This window comes from Cetorhinus maximus, chromosome 12, assembly GCF_964194155.1.
Source record: "Cetorhinus maximus chromosome 12, sCetMax3.hap1.1, whole genome shotgun sequence".
Taxonomy (NCBI): Eukaryota; Metazoa; Chordata; class Chondrichthyes; order Lamniformes; family Cetorhinidae; genus Cetorhinus; species Cetorhinus maximus.
In genome coordinates, this window is record NC_135890.1 from 79,904,991 (window position 1) to 79,929,201 (window position 24,211).

At 40.1% G+C, this 24,211-nt stretch overlaps 1 protein-coding gene across 2 annotated transcripts in view; it reads right to left on the reverse strand.

The window, feature by feature from the left end:
- sppl3 (signal peptide peptidase 3) overlaps positions 1–23,938 on the reverse strand; it is a 187,424-nt gene extending 163,486 nt beyond the window's left edge. For both annotated transcript variants that reach the window (XM_078553987.1, XM_078553988.1), the window contains exon 1: positions 23,599–23,938. In XM_078553987.1, the coding sequence (XP_078410113.1) occupies positions 23,599–23,621 (23 nt within the window). In that variant the 5' untranslated portion in view covers positions 23,622–23,938. The remainder of the gene's footprint in view (positions 1–23,598) is intronic.
- Positions 23,939–24,211: the final 273 nt, after the last annotated feature.

The window sequence follows — 24,211 nt, forward strand, 5'->3', positions numbered from 1 at the left end:
GACAAATTGTGTAGGACTTAACACCACCAATAAAGGTAAGCCCTTCCCCCACATTCTTACAATTAGAGGGACCAAAATCCTTGTGCACATCCAAACCCCCACCCAATCAAATGCCAATGACAATGATAAATATCTTTCACCTCTATTACAGGCTTATTGATTTCACCACATGGTCACTGCAGAAATCCTGCTCAGAATGGCAGTTAGGAATACAACTGAAGTAACTGCATAAGTGAAACGAGCAGAGTGGCTGACTCCATTTTAGCACTGTAAACAGGAAGATTTGGCACTGAATAGAAACTTAATTAAAAAAGCAACAAAACACAGTTGCTAAAGGTCATGAGAATCGACAAGAGTGACTACACTCTTGATTTTGCCTGCTTCCCTATAGTGCAGCCCAATGTGTTCATCCACTGGTCTCTATATAAAACTAACATCTAAAAGTCAGGAGATTGCTTTTAGTGTCACAGGGCAGAATTACAAGTTCACTCAGCAATCTTAAGAAAACAATTATTCATATACAACGAGTTGTCACTTTCATATTAGAAATAAACCCTCATTATAGTTACATCTGTCCCACTTTACGAGCATGATACATAGGTCAGCGAGTAATACAAGGTTGATGGGCAAGCAGGATTTGTTGTGGGTTAGAATAAAAGCAGCAGAGATTTCGACGAGCTCAAGTTTATGAAGGGTGGAAAGTGGGAGACTAGCCAAAGGAGCACTGGAATAGTTGGATTCTGATGAAAGGTCAGAGATCTGAAATGTTAACTCTGTTTCTCTCCCCATCGATGCTACAATACGCAAATATATCCAGAATTTTGTTTTTATTATTGGAATAGTTTAGTCTAGTTTAGATTTCAGCAGGAGGTAAGGTGCAGCAGGAGTGGAAACTAGCCATAATATTAAAGTGGAATTAGGCAGACTTTGTGATGGAGTGGATTATGGAGTCAGAAGCCCAGCTCAAAGTGCAAGATTTGAACATTCTGTCTCAGCCTGAGGGACAGATGGAATGGGTTGCAAGGGATAGGAGTTTGTAGCGAGGGTGAAGACAATGACTTTGGTCTTTCCAACATTTAATTGGATAAAATTGCACTTCATCCAGACTTGGGTATTGAGGAAATAAATCAGACAGTACTGAGGCAACGGAAGATTCGAGAGCAGTGACAGTGGAGGTGGAGCTGGGTTTGATCAGCGCGCATATAGAACCTGACAAAGATAAAAGCAAAAAACTGCAGATGCTGGAAATCCAAAACAAACACAAAAATACCTGGAAAAACTCAGCAGGTCTGACAAAAGGTACAGATAGCCCTAGTGGGGGTGGGGGGAGGGATCGAAATAGGCTAAAAGGCAAAGATAATAAAACAATGGATGGAAATACATTTAAAAATAATGGAAATAGGTGGGAAAAGAAAAATATATATAAATTATTGGAAAAAAGGGGGATCGGAAAGGGGGTGGGGATGGAGGAGAGAGTTCTTGATCTAAAATTGTTGAACTCAATATTCAGTCCGGAAGGCTGTAAAGTGCCTAGTTGGAAGATGAGGTGCTGTTCCTCCAGTTTGCGTTGAGCTTCACTAGAACAATGCAGCAGGCCAAGGACGGACATGTGGGCATGAGAGCAGAGTGGAGTGTTGAAATGGCAAGCGACAGGGAGGTCTTGGTCATGCTTGCGGACAGACTGAAGGTGACCATGAACTCTCTCCTCCATCCCCACCCCTTTTCCGATCCCCCTTTTTTCCAATAATTTATATAGATTTTTCTTTTCCCACCTATTTCCATTATTTTTAAATGTATTTCCATCCATTGTTTTATCTTTGCCTTTTAGCCTATTTCGATCCCTTCCCCCCACCCCACCCCCACTAGGGCTATTTGTACCTTTATTATCACATTCCTTAGATAATATCACCAGCTTCAACACCTCTTTGTCCTTTTATCTATGGCATCTTTTGGTTATCTCCACTTATTACTGGCCCTCTATCCAGCTCTACTTGTCCCACCCTCCCCTTAAACCAGCTTATACTTCACCTCCTTTCTATTTTTCCTTAGTTCTGTTGAAGAGTCATACGGACTCGAAACGTTAGCTGTGTTCCTCTCCGCAGATGCTGTCAGACCTGCTGAGTTTTTCCAGGTATTTTTGTTATAGAACCTGACATGTCCTTAGATAATATAGTTGAGGGTCAGCATGCAAATGAGAAAGAGGAGGGGTCCAGGATAGATCCTTGGGGGACTCCAGAGGCAGTGTATGGGGAGAGCAGAGGAACTGTGGCAGAGGATTCTTTGACTATGACTGGAATGATAAGAATGGAACCCAACAAGGACAATGCCACATCATCTAGTCATGATATTTGTATCACGTTGTAGCAGAACTGGTTAAAACGTAAAAGTTATCGTATCACACTTGCAAAATTAATTAATTCTCAACACACCAATTTGAACAAATTGGGAAGCCGGATTCTTAGGCAGTCCCTCAGAATCGAGGATGACTTGCTTCCATTCTAATTTGACGGGTCCAAGGTGACTGATAATCCCATACTAACAAGGAGGAGTAGGCCATTTGGCCCCTCGAGCCTGCTCCGTCATTCAACAAGATCATGGCTGATCTGATAGTAACCTCAAATCTGCATCCCACCTACCCCCAATAACCTATCACACCCTTGCTTGCCAAGAATCTATCCACCTCTGCCTTAAAATATTCAAAGGCTCTGCTCCACCTCCTTTTCAGGAGAGTTCCAAAGACTCACGACCCTCATAAAAAAATTTCGCCTCATCTCCATTTGAAATGGGCAACCCCTTATTTTTAAACAGTGGCCCCTAGTCCTAGATTCTCCCACAAAAGCAAACATCCTCTCCACATCAGCCCTGTCAAGACCTCTCAAGATCTTACACATTTCAATCAAGTCGCCTCTTACTCTTCTAAACTCCAGTGGATACAAGCCTAGCCTGTCCAGCCTTTTTTCATAAGACAACCCACCCAATCTGGGTATTAGTCTGGTAAACCTTCTCTGAACTGCTAGCAACACATTTACATCCTTCCTTAAATAAGGTGACCAATACTGTACACAGTACTCCAGATGTGGTCTCACTAATTCCCTGTATAACTGAAGCATAATGTCCCTAATTTTCTGGGAGAACCCAAATTCCCCTCGCAATAAATGATAACATTCTATTAGCTTTCCTAATTATTTGCTGTACTAGCCTTTTGCGATTCATGGTGCAATTCAGAACTCTGCAATTTCTCACCATTTAGATAATATGTTTCTCTTTTATTCTTCCTGCCAAAATGGACAATTACACATTTTCACACATTATACTCCATTTGCCAGATCTTTTCCCACTCGCTTAACCGATCTATATCTTTTTGTAGCCTCCTTTTGTCATCTTCACAACTTACTTTCCTACTTATCTTTGTATCATCATTTGTAATCACAAGAGGGGCAGGTGGCACTTGGGAGATCGAGTAAGTGAATTGTTGGGAGGTTTGTGCGCTCACTCCAACACCTTGACTTCGCCTGTGTGTGCTCCCGAAGTCACTCAATGTGTTCGGTGCCTTCCCAAATGAACCTTCTCCACTTTGGTTGGTCACAAGCCAGGGACTCCCATGAGTTGGCGGTGATGCTTGACCTCGTCAGGGATGTTTTGAGAACATCCCTAAAGTATTTCTGTTGTCCTCCTGGGAGTCTCCTGCCATGCTTTGGGAGTCTGGTGTCAGGTATAGGAACAACATGCCCCACCCAGTGGAGCTGGTTTTGAGCGATTAATCCTTGATGTTGGGCATGTTGCCTTGGGAGAGGACGCGGTTGGGCTACCTCTCTTGCCACCGGATTTGTAGGATCTTATGAAGGCACTGCTGTTGGTACTTCTCCAGTGCTTTGACTACCTACTGGAGGTCGTCCAAATCTCCGAAGAATAAAGGAGCATGCACACAGGGAAAACATACACAGCTTTGGTGGACTGATAAACTTCCTCCTTTTACTGTCTGCCAGCACATTTACTAATCCTTATTCAATATAGTTTGCAGATACTTAAATTGCTCCCTACAAACACACTGTCAAAATGAACAAAGAGTCTGATGAAAGTCATCCATCAAGTGAAAAAAATTGCTTTCAAGCAACTGAGAAGTTAAGTTAATCTGTGGGGACAAATAGATAACTAATAGAAACATTATATAAATCCCTAGCCTGCCAGGAAAGGGGAGCTGAAAAGTTTTTCTTAAATTGAAAATAAATACAGTAACTGGATTTTCTCCCTTCATAACACAACAGTGATGTCCCTGAAGTCCAAGCTGCCGTCAGCTATAATGGAAATAAGGTAATAACATTTTTCACAGCTCCTCTGAGGAATCAGTGTTGACACAAACAAAATAAACAATCACCATTGGTGCCAACTGCCCTGTTTGTGCTTCAGGAAGTCTTAGACAATAGAAGAGAACAAGGCAGAGTTCACATTGGCTTTCAGAGTTCATGCCCAGCTGTTGAGGAAGCTTTGCAATTAAAAATCATAATTCACAGATTTTGAATCACGGTGCAGAGACAGTTAGTGCTCCTTTACACTGGTGCCATGAGGTAACAATAGCTCGCATTCATGTAGCATCTTTAATGCAGTAAAGTGCCCGAAGCTGCTTCACAAGAGCGTAAACAAACAAATTTATACAGAGCCAAGGGAGATATTCGGACAGGTGACCAAAAGCTGGTTCAAAAAAGGTAGATTTTAAGGCATATCTCAAAAGGAGAGAGAGGTGCAGAGGTTTAGGGAAGGATACCAGAGCTTTGGGTCTGGATGACTGAAGGCAAAGTAGTCAATGGTGGAGGTATAGGGAGGGTGTACAAAAGACCACAAAATGGTGGAATGCAGAGCTCTTGGAGGGTTGCTGTTACAGTGTAGGCATAGCTGACTATAGCTATTTGAGCAAAAAGTTCAATATAAGGTATGAACTCCACAGCACCAAAACTTGCACAGTATTAAAGCAACATTTCTTAATTGCAATATATTTAGCGTTGAAAAGAGGGACATGTTGCTGAACCTTTCATCTTGCGCTTATCAGGACAAACCAAGAATGCCAAATTTCAAACGATCACAACAATTTATACTACAGGAGAAAAGGGCGTTGATTGGTTGACTAGTCGATTCTAATTTGCCAAGCAGTTGCCATGAAGAAAGCAATGGGGAGTTATAGGCTCCCAAAGCTTCCAGGTAATTCAAACAAGGCGCAAGTGCTTGCCGCAATTGGGCAGCACTTGCTGAATAATCCTGAGTGCTCTAACAGCTGCACTAACAACCAATTTAAGATAATCAGTCGGGCTCGTAATGTAGCTCATTTATGCTTGCTAGAAGCGACATACATTCATAAACAGGGATCCGTTCTGTGCAAACAAAAAGGAATATGTTCAGGTATTCAGGTTTTTAATTATATAAAAAGGTTAAGTTGCTCCAACGTTAATAGTAAAAGACTACTAACTCAAAACTATTTCTGAATTCTAAATAGAACCCTCATGCACAAAGCCATTGAATGAGAAACACAATACATTATATTGAACAATTCAATCTACAATGGGCTGCAAAATTCCCATTGGTACTCACATAAACCACTATTTCTTGGTTATCTTTTAAATGCATGAAAATAAATGGAGAGCATTCCTGTTAAAAATTGCTTTTCCACAATTGTATGTATTTAACCTGATTGCATACATAAGATATCTGGAGCAAACTCATGCAATTGCAATGTGCAGTATAATTTTGCGATAAGGCAAGATAAATTTAAAGGAAAAGCACAGAATGAGGACAAGGAGGAAGAAGAGATATCTGAAGCAAACTCATGCAATTGCAACGTGCAGTATAATTTTGCAATAAGGCAAGATAAATTTAAAGGAAAAGCACAGAATGAGGACCAGTAGGAAGCGGGTGACAGAAGTCTGGGGCAGACTGACTGCTTACCCTCTTCAACAGGTAACTCACCCTGGGAACTTGAGGGTTTTTAAAAACATGACAAAAAGAACAAAATTCTGAAAAACAATGCATAAAAGAATATACAGATATTTGTTATACGCTAAAATATTTCTGGAATGTCAATTTTTCACACATTGAGAAACCAAGATGGAGGGTTAAGGCTTTTAGTGCAGGCCATCATCAAGGTTTAAAAGAATATAAGAGAAGGTTAGTCAGGAAGCAGTTACTGTGTGATGCCAAGATTGGGTTTAAAACAGAATGACAAGGGATTCCACTGTTTTGAACACCTGAGTAAAGAAATAAAACTAGGAAAATTTTCAATGGATCTTGTTTGTAATGTAGTAGGGATTTGGGGGAGAAAATATAGCATATAGTAAGGAATATTTGGAGTTCAGGAGTGTCAAGTGACAGGAGCTCAGAAGGGGTACTGGCCACAATGTTTTTCTAGCTTTTAGCAATACTACGGGCACCAAGGAAGAGTGCAGAGTGGGAGAGTGGAGAGAGAAGGAAATAATGCAGCAGGAAGAGAATTTGTTGATTAGAGGCAAGAGGTGGGAACTGTTGTTTGGACCCAAAAGACATGAAATACCTTTCTGAAGCGTTTTCACTAAAATTCTGGTGTTAAATTTCTTTGGTTTTAAAAAAAAAGATAATTCCATGTTTGGCATGATCTCCAAATAATACTCCTGGATAGACTACTTTTCAGGATGGCAACCTGTAACTAGCAGAGTGCCACAGGGATTGGTGCTGGGGCCACAATTATTTACAACATATATATTAATGACTTGGATGAGAGAAATGAATTCACTATCGCCAAGTTTGCGGATGACACAAAAATAGGTGGGAAGGCAAGCGGTGAGGATGACACAAAGAGTCTACAGAGGGATATAGACAAGTTAAGTGAGTGGGTAAAAATGTGGCAAATGGAATATAATGTGGGAAAATGTGAGGTTATGCACTTTAGCAGGAAGAATTGAAGAGCTGAATATTATTTAAATGGAGAAAGACTGAAGAAAGCTGCAGCACAGAAGGATTTAGAGGTCCTCATGCATGAATCCCAAATAGCTAGCATACAAGTTCAGCAGGAATTAGGGAAGGGAAATGGAATGTTGGCCTTTATTTCAAAGGGAATGGAGTATAAAAATAGCTAAAACTATACAAGGCACTGGTTAGGCCACACCTAGAATACTGAGAACAGTTTTGGTCCCCTTAGCTAAGGAATGGTATACTGGCATTGGAGGCAGTCCAGAGAAGGTTCCCTAGGTTGATCCCGGTGTGGAGGGATTTTCTTATGATGAGAGGTTTAGTGTGTTGGGCCTGTACTCATTAGAGTTTAGAAGGAGAGGCAACCTTATTGAAACATACAAGGTTCCTAGGGGGCTTTGGCAGGGTAGATGCTGAGGTTGTTTCCCCTTGGGGAGAGTCTAGGACCAGGGGGCATAGTCTCAGAGTAAGGGGGCACCCCATTTAAAACAGAGATGAGAAGCAATTTCTTCTCTCAGAGGGCAGTCATTCTGTGGAATTCTTTACTGCAGTGAGCTGTAGAGGCTGGGTCATTAAGTATATTCAAGGCTGAGATAGACAGATTTTTAATCAGTAAGGGGATCAAGGGTTATGGGGAAAAGGCAGGAAAGTGGAGCTGAGGATTATCAGATCAGCCATATCTCATTGAAGGCAGAGCAGATTTGATGGGCTGAATGGTCTACTTCTGCTCCTAGATCTTATGGTTTTGAATCTCCATTTGTATTTAAAGTGAAGGTTTAACACAAGATTGTTCTTTGTCCTTTTCCATTGCCAACCTAAACATTATGCTACAATGACCACTGTCCCCTAAATGTTCTCCTACTGATATTTGATCCACTTGGCCCACCTCATTCCCAAGAACCAGGTCCAGCAATGCCTCCTTTCTCATTAGACTGGAAACATATTGCTGGACTAGAACCATTCCAAACTTGTTTTAAAAAAATTCCCCAAATGACACAGAAGAAATTTGACCCCAGGTGATCTTGGCAGCACAAGTTACTAGTTGGTACTAATATTACAAGTACCTGAACTCAAGATTTTGTACAGTTGCTTGCTTGAATTTGAAGACTGGCAGCTACAATGCTAAATATGGCACCTTACCTCAGTGGCAGACTTTTCCACCCATGAAAATTGGGTCAACAAGTCTGCTTGGGGATAAGGGATTCAGATTTACCTGCGCAAACAGACAAGCACAAGGCATAGGTTGCCTAGAATTAAAATGACACCAATGTAAGCTCAAGGGAGAAAGTGGAGCAGAGGGAAACAATTAAAGCAGAACTTTTTTTTTAATATTTAAAAATCCAAGGAGTATTTTAACCAGTTTGATTTACACTTGTGTACAGGCAGTAAGATTTTTTTTAAGCGCCAATTTAGTAATCATGGCAGTCAATTATGCACACATCAGGAACCCGTCAATGGTAAATCAATGAATGACTAGATAATCTTATTTGCTGCCATTGGTTGAGGGAAAATATTAGCTAAAACATAAAGAGAATTGCTTGCTATTCTATGATTAGTACTACAGGATATTGTGAGAATAGATGTTATTTTGTTTACATACAAAAACAGAAATTGCTGGAACAACTCAGCAGCTCCAACAGCATCTGTGGCATGAAAAACAGAGATTTTCTGTTTTTCTCTCCACAGATGCTGTTAGACCTGTATTTTTTCCAGCATCTTCTGTTTTTGTTTCAGGTTTACAGCATCCACAGTATTTTGCTTTTATCTTAGTGTTATTTTGCTTAAATAGTTTGGGGGGATATGGTGTTATTCTGTAAAGAAGGTTGGATGTCTGTGTGCGTGTGATATAATTAAGCTGGGCAAAAGATTGATAGGAGTCAGGTTGTCTGGAGGTTTGAAATATGAAAAGGATAGAGGTGTTTAAGTCTGAGATACAAGTAAATGGGTTAGATCTAATATTTGCATTTTAGATAAGTTGAGAGTTTGTTTGAATATCAAAGGGGAGTCAGCGGTAACAAGAAACATGTTTGCATCTTGTAGGAGTTCCATAGGTAAATGGAAGTGGGGACATTTTATTTTATTGACCCAAAAGCAAAAACAAGATAGAGATATCAAAGATTTTATATTTGTAAGGATTTGAGTTTCAAAGAGGTGTGAGAACAATGGAACTGGAGATAAAAGGGAAAAAATGTATATTAGAGTTACTGTGGATTGCTGGAGTAGCTGCTGAGCTAGAGTTGTTTGAGCTCAAGCTATAGCTGGAGCTGGAGCTCTGGGGCAGGAGAGGATGCCATTTGAATCAGCCATCCAGACAAGTCAGAAAAGTCTTGGACTGCAAATAGCAGTTTTATTCTGAAGTGGATTCCACCACAGAGTGGAAAAGGGTAGAGGTCATGTGGTATGCTTTTACTAAAGCTACAGCAGTTTGCCTTGTGTAATATTACTGGATTTCTTTCATAGTTAGACATCCATAAGGGAGTGTTGCCTGGAAGGTGTTTACTTGTGGGTTTGACAAAGTAGAGAGTTTTATTTTTAAAAAAGGGAATGTTTTGTAAGACTAACCTTAATTGTGTAACTGTAATCTTGTGTGCTTAAGCTTTCTTTTATTTTTGTTAATAATAACTAATACTTTTCATTTTTAAAATCCCAAAAGTGTTACTAGACCTCTTATTGCTGAGACTGGTATGTCGTCTTCTCGTTTTCAGAATCAAAAAAAGGTTATGGCCCGTAAGACAAGTTTCTCTGCGGGATTTGGTTTGCGCAACAATTAACACCGGTTGTGGTCATAACAATATTTTATGCCCAGCTGTGTTTCAACATCTCATCGAAAGACCACGCTGAAAGATAAGCCTAGACCTACATGCAAGTCTGTAGTGAAGCTTGAACTCCAACTATGGTTCAGAGGCAAGACTGCTTGAAATTGAACGTCAGATTGACAAAGTGCAAAATTATTTTAGAAACTATAAATAACATCTCTTCAGAATTCTCACCAACAATTAGAGCAATTTCTTGGAATATGCTGAGAACTTTCTCTACTTGAAGGAGAATGACAAGGGGAGATTTGATACAGGTGTTCAAAATCATGAAATGCTTTGATGGGGCAAGTAAGGAGAATTATTTTCTTGTGGCTTAAGGGTCAGTAACCAGAGGACAGTTTTTATGGCATTTGATAAAAAGGAACAGACACAGCATGAGGGGAAAAAAATTTACACAGTGAGTTCTGAGTATCTAGAATCCGCTGCTTGAAAAGGCAGTGGAAGCAGATTCAGTAGCAACTCTCAAAAGGAAATTGGATAAATACTTGGAAGAGGAAGAATTTGCAGTGCTTCTGCTCCTACGTCCTTATGGCCTTATAGACAGATTTTTAATCAGTAAGGGAATCAAGGGTTATGGGGAAAATGGCAGGAAAGTGGAGTTGAGGATTATCAGATTAGCCATGATCTCACTGAATGGTGGAGCAGATGGGCTGAATAGCCTACTTCTGCTCTTGTAGGCAGATTTTTTCTTTTATGGTTATAGGGATAGAAATACAGGTGTGCAACTAATTGAATAGGTCTTTCAAAGAGCCAACATAGGCACACTGGACCAAATGGCCACCTTCTGTATTGCATGTTTTCACATGTCTTGGCTCAACATTCAGAAAGGAATTCCAGTGAGAGTATGCTTGAGTCAGCTCAGAAGGATTCAAGTTCCAACCAGAACACAAATAATCTCATCTGACAATTCAATGCAGCACTGAGCGGATGCTTCACTGGCAGAAGTGCTGTTCTTCAATTAGGATATTTGAATCTCCCTTCTCAGGTGGGTGCAAAAGATCCCAATAGGAGGACAATCTCCATTGTCATGGCCAATATCTATCCTCCAATCAAAATTCCTTAAAGAAACATTATCTGGTCATTAATCACACCTGTTAATTGTGAGACCTTGCCATGCAAAAATTGGTGACTGCATTTCCTGACATTGCAACACTGTCGGCACTTCAAAAATACTGAATTGACTGTGAAGTGCTTTGGAATATCACAACATCATGCAAATGCAAGTTCTTTCTGTGCTCCATTTTATACTACATACAAATGTGACCAACAGAAAAAGATCTGGTCTTTGTCTGCCAGGTGTACTCAACTACCGCTCCATAGTCCAAACAGCTGGTTTCTCTTATCCCAATGGCTGTTTACCCACAAACATGGCCAGTACCAACAATGTAAACACAGAGAGCCAACCCTGTACACTTGTTACCTGTGGCACCTACATAAACCAGTTCCCCACTTGAAACATAAAGCACTTGAAACGTAAAAGGAGAGCAATGCACAAATGCCACTTTACCAAATCAGGACCTAGTTCATGGTGGGTTTTTTTTGTGCCATGTTAATACCAATAGCCAGCCATCATACCAAAGTGAGCTAGTCAGTTTATGGTAGCAGAATGCACTGAGTCCACGACAGAGCTTCTGCTGACTGCACAAAACATAGAAACATAGAAAATAGATGCAGGAGTAGGCCATTCGAGCCTGCTCCGCCATTCATTATGATCATGGCTGATCATCCAACTCAATAGCCTGCTCCCTCTTTCTCCCCATATCCTTTGATCCCTTTCACCCCAAGAGCTATATCTAACTCCTTCATGAAAACATACAATGTTTAGGCCTCAACTACTTTCTGTGGTAGCGAATTCCACAGGCTCACCACTCTTTGGGTGAAGAAATTTCTCATCTCAGTCCTAAATGGTCTACCCCGTATCCTCAGACTGTGACCCTGGTTCTGGGCTCCCCCGCCATTGGGAACATCCTTCCTGCATCTACCCTGTCTAGTCCTGTTAGAATTTTATAGGTTTCTATGAGATCCCCCCATATTCTTTTGAACTCCAGCGAATATAATCCTAACCGACTCAATCTCTCCTTACATGTCAGTCCCGCCATCCCAGGAATCAGTCTGGTAAACCTTCGCTGCACTCCCTCTATAGCAAGAACATCCTTCCTCAGATAAGGAGACCAAAACTGCACACAATATTCCAGGTGTGGTCTCACCAAGGCCCTGTATAATTGCAGCAAGACATCCCTGCTCCTGTACATGAATCCTCTCGCTATGAAGGCCAAAATACCATTTGCCTTCTTTACCACCTGCTGCACCTGCATGCTTACTTTCAGCAAGACCTGCGCGTTCGGAGTTGGTGATAGTATATAGAACTAATATGAAAAGCAGCTCTAAACACCTTAAGGAATCACAGTAAGATACTTGGATTTATCTCTAGAATTCCTTTGGGAAAAGCAATTTTCTTCATGTTAGGAGTTCAATCATTCTATTTACAATGGCAAGACATTTTTTGTAGAACTAGGATCCATCACATAGATCCTGCATGTGCACAAGCCAGCCATTATAATATGTAATCATTAAAAATCACATTTATGACTTTAAACTATAACATACTGCATTAAACAAATTCTCGAAATCAGTGGCTCAATGCCACTCAAGGAGCCACATTCATATTACACACTGCTGCCCAATAATTGAATTGAGTAAAGTGCACCACAAATTAGCATTTTATTTAATACTTTAAAATTAAATACATGATCTAATTTCACAAGGAACATGATCTGAGTAATAATTAGGATAAGTAGGGAAAATAGCTTAAAAAATTGAGAAAAAATACTGCCTTTTATGTATTTATTGGATTTAAAAGAGTAAATTTCGCTAAGTTGGTTTGATCTCCATCCCTACACCACAAAAAACAATTAAGTTTAGAATACTATATAGACCCAAGGCAAGATCTGCAAAAAAAGTATATAGGCAACTACTTCGATTTAAAGGAAACCCTTAATCATTTCATCAACAGAACTCATTTAGTAGGCTGTGACTCCCATATCTCCCAAACACTGACAGTTTGCAACTTTTTTCAATGTTAAAGAACAGATTTTTCTGCCCTACTTATGAAGAGGTGAACTGCTCTTACATTTGACTAAGAGCTTCGTTTAAGAGTTTTCCGTTAAATAAAACATTCTTTTGTCTGTTCCTTTTAAAAAATTGGGCATCAGGGAAGAAAGGTTCCCATGCCCGAGCTCAAGAATGTTAAGTATGAAATCGCCTGACAAATGGCCACTATGTAGACTGTAGAGAAACAAAACTGTGGAGAGGGAAAAAGACTTTCCATTTTAAGACACTGTCAGGTTTTTAAATTTATGTTTGGTGTTCAGTACAGTAGTGTATCAAAACCAGAAACCTCAGGACTGAGGTTGTGCCAGATTTCAGATCTTGCCAGATTTTGGTTCGGGCCAAGCTGAATTGGGTGGGGTTAAGGGTCGCCTGGAGCACGAAAACAGGCCTGAAGGCAGCAAAGTGGATAGCTAGTCCAGCACCACATTGCATCAATGCGGAGCCTAGCCGAATTGTCCAGGTAAATTAGTTTTTTTTAAATTTTATTCAAATTAAGATTGATGCAGGGCACATCCTAAAACTGTTCTGTTTTTGGACAGCCAGATTTGAGACACTGTATTGTATTACAACTAAATTTTAGTGATGTGCTTGATTGTTTGCAGAGCTTCTCCTCAGTGAAGTATTCAATAGCAATGAAAGGGAGATGTAAGCCCCCACAACCTTCAAAGCTGAAGTAATTCCAGCTATTACATTTCTCGCCATCTCTATTTAATTACTGTGAATGTTGCTGAAGGGATTAGTTAATTCTTTCCATGTTGTATTTGTGATAAAATGGGGTTGGCGAAGAGGTTGTCAGTGAAACCCAGTTGACTATAGATTGTGCTTGGAAACCAGACAGATAGGATATACTTAACCGCAGCAGAGTTGACATCACTGCACTTAGTGACCTTGACCACAAAATGTATACTAATCAGCTAATTATGTTAAGTTATACGATCAAGGAGCAGGAGTAGGCCATTTAGCCCCTCGAGCCTGCTCTGTCATTTAATAAGATCGTGGCTGATCTGACAGTAACCTCAAATCTGTACCCCATCTACCTCTGATAACCTATCATCCTCTTGCTTACCAAGAATCTATCCACTTCTGCCTTATAAATATTCAAAGACCCTGCTCCACCTCCTTTTCAGGAAGAGAGTTCCAAAGTCTCATGGCCTTGAGAGAGAATAAATTTCATCTCATCTGTTATAAATGGGCGACCCCTTATTTTTAAACAGTGACTGTAGTTCTAGATTCTTCCACAAGAGGAAACATCCTTTCCACATCCACCCTGTCAAGATCCCTCTGGATCTTGTATGTTTCAATCAACTTGCCTCTTACTCTTCTAAACTCCAGCGCATACAAGCCTAACCTGTCCAACTTTTCCTCAGATGACAACCTGCCCATTCCAGGTATTGGTCTGCTAAACCTTCTCTGAACTGCTAACGCATTTACATTGTTCCTTAAATAAGGTGACCAATACTGTACATAGTACTCCAAATGTGGTCTCACTAGTTCTCTGTATAACTGAAGCATAACCACCCTACTTTTGTATTCAATTCTCCTCATAATAAATGATAACATTCGATTAGCTTTCCTAATTACTTGCTGTACCTGCATTCTAGCCTTTTGTGATTCACGCTCTAAGACACCCAGATCCCTCTGCATCCTCTCACTATTTAGATAATATGCTTCTCTTTTATTCTTCCTGCCAAAATGGACAATTTCACATTTTCCCACATTATACTCCATTTGCCAGATCTTTGCCCACTCACTTAACCTATATTTTTCTGTAGCCTTATGTCCTCTTCACAACTTACTTTCTGACCTTTGTGTCATCAGCAAATTTGGCAACCATCCCATCCATCCCTTCATCCAAGTCATTTATATAAATTACAAACAGTTGAGGCCCCAGCACTAATCCCTGTGGCACGCCACTCATTACATCTTGCCAACCTGAAAAATACCCATTTATGCCTACTCTCTGCTTCCTGTTGGCCAGCCAATCTTATTTCCACATCAATATGTTACCCCTCTATATCATGGGCTTTTATTTTCCACAATAACCTTTGATGTGGCAATTTCTCAAATGCCTTCTGGAAATCTAAGTACAGTACATCCACCAGTTCCCCTTTATTCACAACACGTTACTTATTAAAATGCTACATCACGAATGAGGCCCATGTAGTCTTTGTTTATTTACCAAATAGGCAACTCAATTTGCTTAAAACTATCCCTTTAAATCAAGAAAAATCATAAAATGAAGGACCTTTCTTTCAAGTGGGAACATGGCAACCGCACCTGGCGATAGTGACTTATTGAATATAACGTTGACAGAATTCTGCTATTTTGCATAATAAGGAGGATTTGAGATCCATTACATGAACGATAACAAACTACTTGCCCTAATTACACAATTTATCCAAAATTGTAAATGTTAGGCATTATGAACAGTAGACTTGAATACAAAGAGATATGTGAGACAATGACAGCACCACTCCAGCACCCAAATCACAAGGCACATTCATGAATGTTTACGTGTTATGAAAGTGTACAGAATAGCACAGGAACAGGTAGATTGGAAACGTGTGCACAGTATATAAAAAACATGTACGTACAACAGGGAAGGAAAGCAGCAGTGTCAAGAGGAATAGATAAATTGACTGAAAAACATTTTTTCTCCCAAAACATTATGAACCAGGAAGAAGATACTTGAACAGAAAATGGCAGCAATGTGAAACTAAAACTGTTCTGAACAGATTCACATTTTATTGATTAACGGCTGTTATTTCTCATAAAGTTTAAGAGAAATTAACACCAGATAAAATTCAAAAGCTGATATTAGGGGAGAAAAGCAGAAAGGAAAAGTCAAATCAGAAATAAATTTAAGAGAATGCAATGCCTATGTGGCAGCATATCTTTAAAAAGATTGTTCTCAAGTTGTGGCCAACACTGGTTCTGTTCCATTTATTTCTCATCCCCTAGTTACCCTGAAAAAGGCGGTGTAGTTGACTTTACAATGAAGTGGTTTAATTTGACAGCAATACTCCAGACCCTTTCCAGAGGACATTGGTGAAACAGATAACAATCTGGTTAACAGACTGCCACATATATTCAATGAAATTTCACAATTAATCATGGTAGGGTAGGGTCAGAATTCATAACCTGGTGTGTGACTTGAAGGGGAACTTGCAGGTGGTCGTGTTCCTACGTAGCTGCTGCCCTTGTCCTTCTAGCTGGTAGAGGTCGCGGATTTGGGGTGTGCTGTTGAAGCGGCATTGGCAAGTTGCTGCAATGCGTTTTGTAGATTGTATATAGTGCTACCACCCCACATCAGTGGTGGGGAGACTGTATGTTCAAGGTGGTGGATGGGGTGATTAGGTGGGCTGCTTTATCCTGGATGGTACCAAGCTTCTTGAGGATTGTTGAACCTACACTCATCCAGGCAAGTGGACAGTATTCCATCACACTCCTGACTTGTGCCTTGTACATGGAGGACAAGCTCTGGGGATTCAGGAGGCGAGTTACACACTGCAGAATTTACAATCTCTAGCTTGCGCTTATAGCCACAGTATTTATATGGCTGGTCCAGTTAAGTTTCTAGAGTAAAAATACATCAACTGAAGGAGAGCCAATTTCAGTGGGATGGGAACAGATCTGTCCCAGGTAAACTGGAACCAAAGACTGGCAGGCAAAACCATACAGAACAATGGACTGTCTTCAAAGAGGAGCTATTCGGGTACAGCCAAAGTTCATTTCCATAAAGAGGAAAGACAGCGCAACCAAAGCCAGAACTTCCTGGATGACAAAAGAGATAAAGAGCAAGATGAAACAGAAAAAGGGTGCAAATGACAGATGTCAGGTTGATAATACAAGCGAGACCCAGGCAGAATATAGAAAGCTCAGAGGAGAAGCTAAAGCTCAGAGGAGAAGCAAAAAAGGAAATGAGAGGCAAAGAGAAAGTATGAGAACAGACTGACAGCTAACATAAAAGGGAATCCTCTATAGGCATATAAAAGGAGGGGTGGAGCTGATTAGGGACCAAAAGGTTGACCTACATGTGGAGACATAGGGCATATCTGGAGGTACTAAATGAGTACTTTGCACCTGTCTTTGAAGATGATGCCAAAATCAGAGTGAAAGGACAGACAGTTGAGACACTGGATGAGCTAATATCTGATAATGGGAGCAGCATTAGAAAGGCTGGCTCTACTTCCAAGTTGGTAAGACACCAGGACCGGAAGGATATGCTGAGGGAAGCAAGGGTGGAAATTACAGAGGTACTGGGTATAATCTTCAAATCTTCCTTCGATACAGGGGTGATGCAAGAGGACTGAAGAACTGTAAATGTTATCTCTTTTTTTTGAACAAAATAGTGTAAGGATAACCCAGCAACTACAGGCCAGTCAATTTAACCTAAGTGGTGGGAAGGCTCTTAGAAATTATAATCCGGGACACAATGAACAACTACTTGGGCAAAAGTGGATCAAGGAAAGTCAGAAAGAAATTGTTAAAGGCAAATTGTGTTTAACTAAATCGATTGAGTTTTTTGACGAGGCAGAGAGAACTGATGAGGGCAACAAAGTTGATGTGGTGTACAGGGGCTTCGAAAAGGCATTTGATAAAGTACCACAATATATAGTTTGCCAGCAAAGTTGAACCCATGGAATAAAAAGGGCAGTGGCAGCATGGATAGGAGATTGAGCAGAAACAGAGTAATGATGAACAATTGTTTTACAGACAGGGGGAAGGTATATAGTGGGGTCCCTGAGAGATCAGTACTAGGACCACTGCTACTCTTGATATATATAGTAATGACCTAGACTTGGATGTGCAGGGCATAATTGCAAAATTTGTGCCTGATACAATACTTCCAAGTATTGTGAACTGTGAGGAGAATAGTGATAGACTTCAAGAGGACTTAGACAGGCTGGTTGAATGGTTGGGCATGTAGCAGATAAAATTTAATGCAGAAACATATGAAGCAATACATTTTACTAGGAAGAACTAGGAAAGGCAATGTAAAATAAAGGGTACAATTCTAAAGGGCTGCACAAAGAGAGAAACCTGGGGTACATAATCACAAATTATAGAAGGTGGCAGGGCAGGTTGAAAAAGATGAAACAAAAACAGAAAATGCTGGAAAAACTCAACAGGTCTAGCAGCATCTGTGGAGAGAGGAACAAAGAGTTAACGTTGAGTCCCTGAAGGGTCATACGGACTTGAAACATTAACTCTGTTTCTCTCTCCACAGATGCTGCTAGACCTGCTGAGTTTTTCCACCATTTTCTGTTTTTGTTTCAGATTTCCAGCATCTGCAGTGTTTTGCTTTTATTGAAAAAGATGAACCTTTATAAAACACTGGTTCAACCTCAACCTCAAATGGAGCAGTGTGTCCAATTCTGGGCACGGCACTTTAGGAAGAATGCGAAGGTTTTAGAGAGGTGCAGAGATTTACAAAAATCAATGTAACAGCAGAAGAGAAAACAAAATCATCCAGAGCAACACTCCTAACCCATGGCAGGTATTAGTTTTAGAATGCTAAAAGCAAAATACCGTGGATGCTGGAAATCTGAAGTAAAAACAGAAAATGCTGGAACAACTCAGCAGCTCTGACAGCACCTGTGGAGGGGGAAAACAGGGTCAACGTTTCAAGTCTGCATGACCCTTCTTCAGAGCTCTGAAGTAGGGTCATACGGACTTGAAACGTTAACTGTTTCTCTCTCCACAGATGCTGTCAGAGCTGCTGAGTTTTTCCAGTGTTATCATATGATCTAGAACCACACAGCTTGCCCTCTCAGCTGGAGATAATAGAATGGAGGGAGAAAATGTGTAAGCAGATGAAGAGGAAGGTAAAGTCTAGTTTCACTAGCGCTTTGTTTTAAATTACTTTTTTCTTGATGCTAAATGAATTTTACTTAGAGTAGGTTCACTTCAAAACAAAACATTCATAACCTTAAACAATTATTGAGCTATTTAAATAAATGGGATCCTTCAAGTTCAGAAACAGAAATTGTACGGTCACAAGATAATTATGGGTCAGGAAGTTCATTCACCCTTTCTTAGCTCAGCCATCTAAAATTAACCCTAAATTTGAATGTTTCCAAGGTTTTCATCTCCACTCTTCCATCTGGAAATCCAATTATCAGTCCTAAATTTGTCTTTCAATCTGTGTCTCGTTGCTGTAGATTTGCAAGCTCCTGTCCAGCTCTATCTACCTTTTTGTTTTATGTACCTATAATACCTTCTTTCAACACTGAAAAGTCCTACTTTCCCCAATCTTTCCACATCACTTAGACTTGACATTCGGGATCAGCTTCATGACTCTTCTCTGCACTACCAGCAACTGAATGTCTCCTGGCTCAAATGACCAAAAACTAACAATAGTTGAAGTATGATCTGAATAATCTAAGCATTTATCAGCTGAAATGGATCCTGTTGTTCTCCCTAGACAGTTCAGCATTCATCTGGCTATGGTGATTGCTGCTCTACATTGGCTGAACACGTTGAGCGTAAAGTCTTAAAATTCCTGTCTCCTTCAACTTCATCCTTAGCCATTTCAACAAAATCCATGGGTTATGTGACACCCATTTTCCTTGCATGCAGTACTTTACTGATGTATGAAATTTAATCTACTGCATATTTTGTTCAACTCATCTTGCTGTCACCTCTGAATCTACTCTCCTTCCTGGATGGATAATACCTGCAATGAGACTCTGAATGCAAATTATTGATGCAAATTACCCTACTTAGTATTCCCTTCACCCTCGCAGACTCTAAGTATTTGTTTTCTTCTATCCTTCTGCCAATGTCTTAAACATTTCCAAAGTTTATGGCAAATCACTACAATGTTGATTTTGACTTGTGTGTGAAACTTTGTCAAATGACTTTTAAAGTCTACGCATACACAGCACAGGATTTACCATCCTGGAACTCCCATCCTAACAGCACTGTGGTTGTACCTACACCACATGTACTTCAGCTGTTCAAGAAAGCAAGCTCACCATCACCTCCTCAAAGGCAATTACAGATGGACATAAATGCTGGCCTGGGCAACAATGCCCACATCCCGTGAATGAATAAAAAAAAATGACATTCCAAGTGAGTTAAGAAGTCAATGAGTCAGTCAGGTTCTTCCATGTTGATTCTGTTTTCATATGATCATTAAAGGTAATTCTCTCAAGTTTACTCATAATAATCAGTTAAAATTTTATACAGAATTAACTATGACTCATAGTTGCCCGTTTCAGTCTAGTCATCCTTTTTGAAAATGGGTGCCATGATAGCTGGTCTCCAATCTACTAGTGCTTCCCCAGTGTCTCGTGACTTCCTCAAACGATAATTAATGACTCTCAAAACTCCTCTTTAGTCTCTCTCAACAATGTGTAATAGATGTAATTTATTCCTGGGGTCCTATGCGTGTAAAAACCTTCTAGTCAGGTTAGGACTTCTACCTCATTTATGTCAAAGTCATTAATTCTGCTTAGATTACTGCCAAATTACAAAAAAGGATTTCCTGCTATTATGTTGCTTTGCTTCTACAATCAATGCCTTTCTAAACATTTTTTAACATCACATCCTTCTGAATACAATATGAATCCAGTAAGTTCACCCAATGCTTCATTATTTTTGTTTCACCAATTACAACTGAACATAGCTGACCCACCCAGCCTTCAAAATCACAATACAAATAGAGATTTTAAATACCAAATGAAAATAGGGCCCTCAATCCAGAACCCAAAACTCTTAATGATGTACACTTTCTACTGAAATTTTGACACTTCCTAAAGTATACAAACAGCATAACCAAAGCATAAAGAAAGCACAAGCTTGCCAAGAATTCAATTAGAACTCTATTTTTTTTTACAACATTTAAAGTAAAATTGATATACTAGAAACTATTGAATGTATTGTTGAATTAAATTTGATTTCTAAAATGCTATCATCAGCTCAGTGAAATTTAGCAGTGATTGGCTATATTTAGTCTTGTGAGCATCGAAGGTCTGAATAATCTGTCCAGTACCTTTTTTTCCCTGATTCACCAATCAGGGACATCACATCAATAGTGAATGAGATGTTGTTTTGTGCAATGGAATAGAATCATGTCTGGCAGATTAGGCATACATTTTACCTTGAATGTAGCATGCCATCTATTCAATGTAGTACCAAGTTACTTCATTTTTCATCTTGGTAGCAAAACTGAACTACTTAAATGACCTTCATGGATTAAAGAACTTTGGTTTTAGCAAAAGGAGACCATGCTGCAACAAATCAGGCCATTGCTGTGCATCGAACAACAAGGCAGTAATCCAATTGAGGGGCTCAAACTGCAGAAGCAAAGGTTTACTGGCAAAGAAAACCTATCATTTATGGCACAGACAACGGGCCAAATGACCCCCTGCTGTGCTGTAACCATTCTATGATTTATGCTGCAGTTCACTACCACCAGACCTCTCAAAGCCCTTTGCAGCCAAAGAAGGGCTTTACAACAGTGACTACACTTCTAATGTGGTATTATCCACACATACTGATTTTTCTTTTAAACAAAAAACTGTAACAACTAGCAATGACACAGGATTTCAAACAATGTCAATTCTTTTGGCTGGTGAGTTAGAAAGGAATTCAGCAGCATCCTTTATGCAATACAAAACAATTTTACCAAAATATACCAAAGCATAGATGACATTGGTGTCAGGCTAATACTAGCAAGTTTACCAACAGACCACTAAGCGCATGGTGATCCAGCAAAAACAGACACTTGCGCTTACCTTGCCCTTCCCCTTTTGTAAAATTCTCATTTCAGTTTCTCAACTAAGCTGGCACCACCTGTTTCTCAGTTTGGATGCCATAAGTCAATGTGGCAGTGCAATTAGTCACCCTCGCTTTCCCTAGCCTAGCATCTACCCTGCTCAATCTTGATCAGCAACTGAGAATGCCTGTTGGATAATAGGAAATTACTTGTCTGGCTCACAATGGTGGCTATAGAATAGATTCCATCAATCCACTTGAATTGTGGGCCCAATTACAGATTTTGTCCTGCCAAACTTGGGCTTCCTAGCATGCATTTTCAGTTATGCAGCCCAAGGATGAAATTCTGGCAACAATAACAATATGGCATAATCTTCAAGCATGATTTTTCCTGTAGCTTACAAACAGGCACATGTTAAACAGAAATCTTACCTCTCAAACTGCCACATGAAAATCAAGCTTAAAATTTGTTTCCTATCTATTCTGATTTCCCCAGTAACACTGCATCGATTTGGGACGGTATTGGAAGAATACAAGGGGGATTGTCAATAAAGTCGACTCCTTCCTATAATTTGAGATTAAAAGGGGCACGGCAGCAGTTCAAATTATTAAATGCATCAGATGTCGGTTGCGTGTTAATCATAGCTAAGTCATAAAACTTGTGTATGAAGTATTTATAATTTCACTATATCCAAAGGAAATCTTCCCTGTGATACTCCTGCTGATGCCACAGAAAGGTATCAGTACATTCAGTCTCAGTGGAGTGCAAAAGATCATGCTACACAATATGCCAAACAGGCAATATAATTTGAGCATGAGTGTGCATATTGATCACTGTGCATGTTACTGTACGTTGTCTCAATATGCATGCTCTGGCAAGTGTGGCCAGTGCAACTTTGTCGCAATTTACATCCTTGAGCCAGTATGACAGAACAAAAAAATCCTTTGTCCTTACTAAGAGAATTACTTAAAAAGCTATTTTATTCAGATGCTTGTACAATTCCCCTCACCTATCCTCCAAGTAATCAATGTTACTCTGTGAATCCTGCCAGTTAATAAAATGCCAGCTCTGCACTGTCAATATTATTCAGAACTAAAGTCTACTTACCACAGCAGAAAATATACAGAATGCTACTTCTCCCTCTCTCCCTTCAATAAGAAGAAACTCCAATGCCACAAAACAAACACCTTAAACCCATCATGGTCACGGAACAGCTTAAAAATGCAATGACTGGACACCGAACATACTAGCCTGAAAACCACTGATGGAGCCATTCACTCTTTAAAAAAATTGTGCAACCTTACAATAGGCATATTATAATAGGCCATGGCCGAGCAGGCATATCCCTGGTGAGTGAACCTTACAATAGGCATATATATTGTGCAACCTTACAAATAGGCATATGTAAACAAATGCACACGTACATAAATATTCCGTCCAAAATTATAACGAATATCCTGAGTAACTGTTTTCACAAATTTGATTTGCACTGCATATGTTGGCATCTAAACTGCAAGTTGACATACACCCACTGTCACCAACACAAAAAACTGTCACAAATTTGATTTAAAAATAAAAACATGTCAACTGGTCACTGAATCGGCCTACGGATCAAAATGTTACTGAAGCTGAACCCAGGGTCTATAAGACACGTACACACATTATGTACACATGTTTAATAAATATTTAAGTGTTCATTTAGACGAACCATGCATTCACAGCCTCTGTTCTGGCCCCTATTCTGTAGTAAGGGGGCGGTGGGGGGGTTGGAATACAGCCGGTACCATAGCGCCCTCCAGCCACCGGCTCTGCCGAAATAGGTCCCCCTCCCTCCCTCACCCGGCTCCCTTCAAACTGCGAGGCCGAGGCTGCATCTGCGGCCTACAACCAAAACAAGCCCAGCGGGCAAGGGAACAGCTCCAGATTGCCAACCGCCCGGGTCAGTTAAAAAAATAAATGAGTAAATAAGATGAAAATGCAGTGAGATAAAGCGTAAGGTTTGAGGATTTCACTCACCAGGAATATGCCTGTTCGGCCATGGCAGCTCCGACAAGAGAGAGAGACACAAAAGCGGCGGCGGCGGCGGCTGCTGCAGCTGCAAACTCCGGCTCCTCTCCTTCCTCCCTCCCTCTCGGAGGGGGGGGATGAAACTCGACGGGAATTTTTTTTTAATAAAATCTTTTTATCAAGAAAGCAAAATCAAACATGAATATATATAATTAAAAAAAAATGAAAGATCCAGTCAATCCCTGGGCATCAGTGTAACATGGCGGACAGGCGCCTTCATTGTGCACCAGAGGGGTAAAAAATCCTCCTCCTCTCACCGGCACAAAGACTAAAACAAAATGACTATTTTTAAAATTATATATATAGATATATATATATATATATAAGGGGAGGGGGGGGAATCTCAAAAAGATTGCCGTCTCCAGCCGCCCTGCGAATGGTTCCTTCTTCTATCCTTCTTTTGTGGGTTGTCTCTCTCCTTGGAAAAAAAAACAAACTCCTTTTTTCCACCCCCCCCCCCAAAAAAAAAGACAAACACTGAATGCTGAAGCCGGTTGGTGGTTTTTTTTGCACACAAGACGGTGAGGGAGGTATTTTTTTCTTTCCTTTCACTCAGTCATGA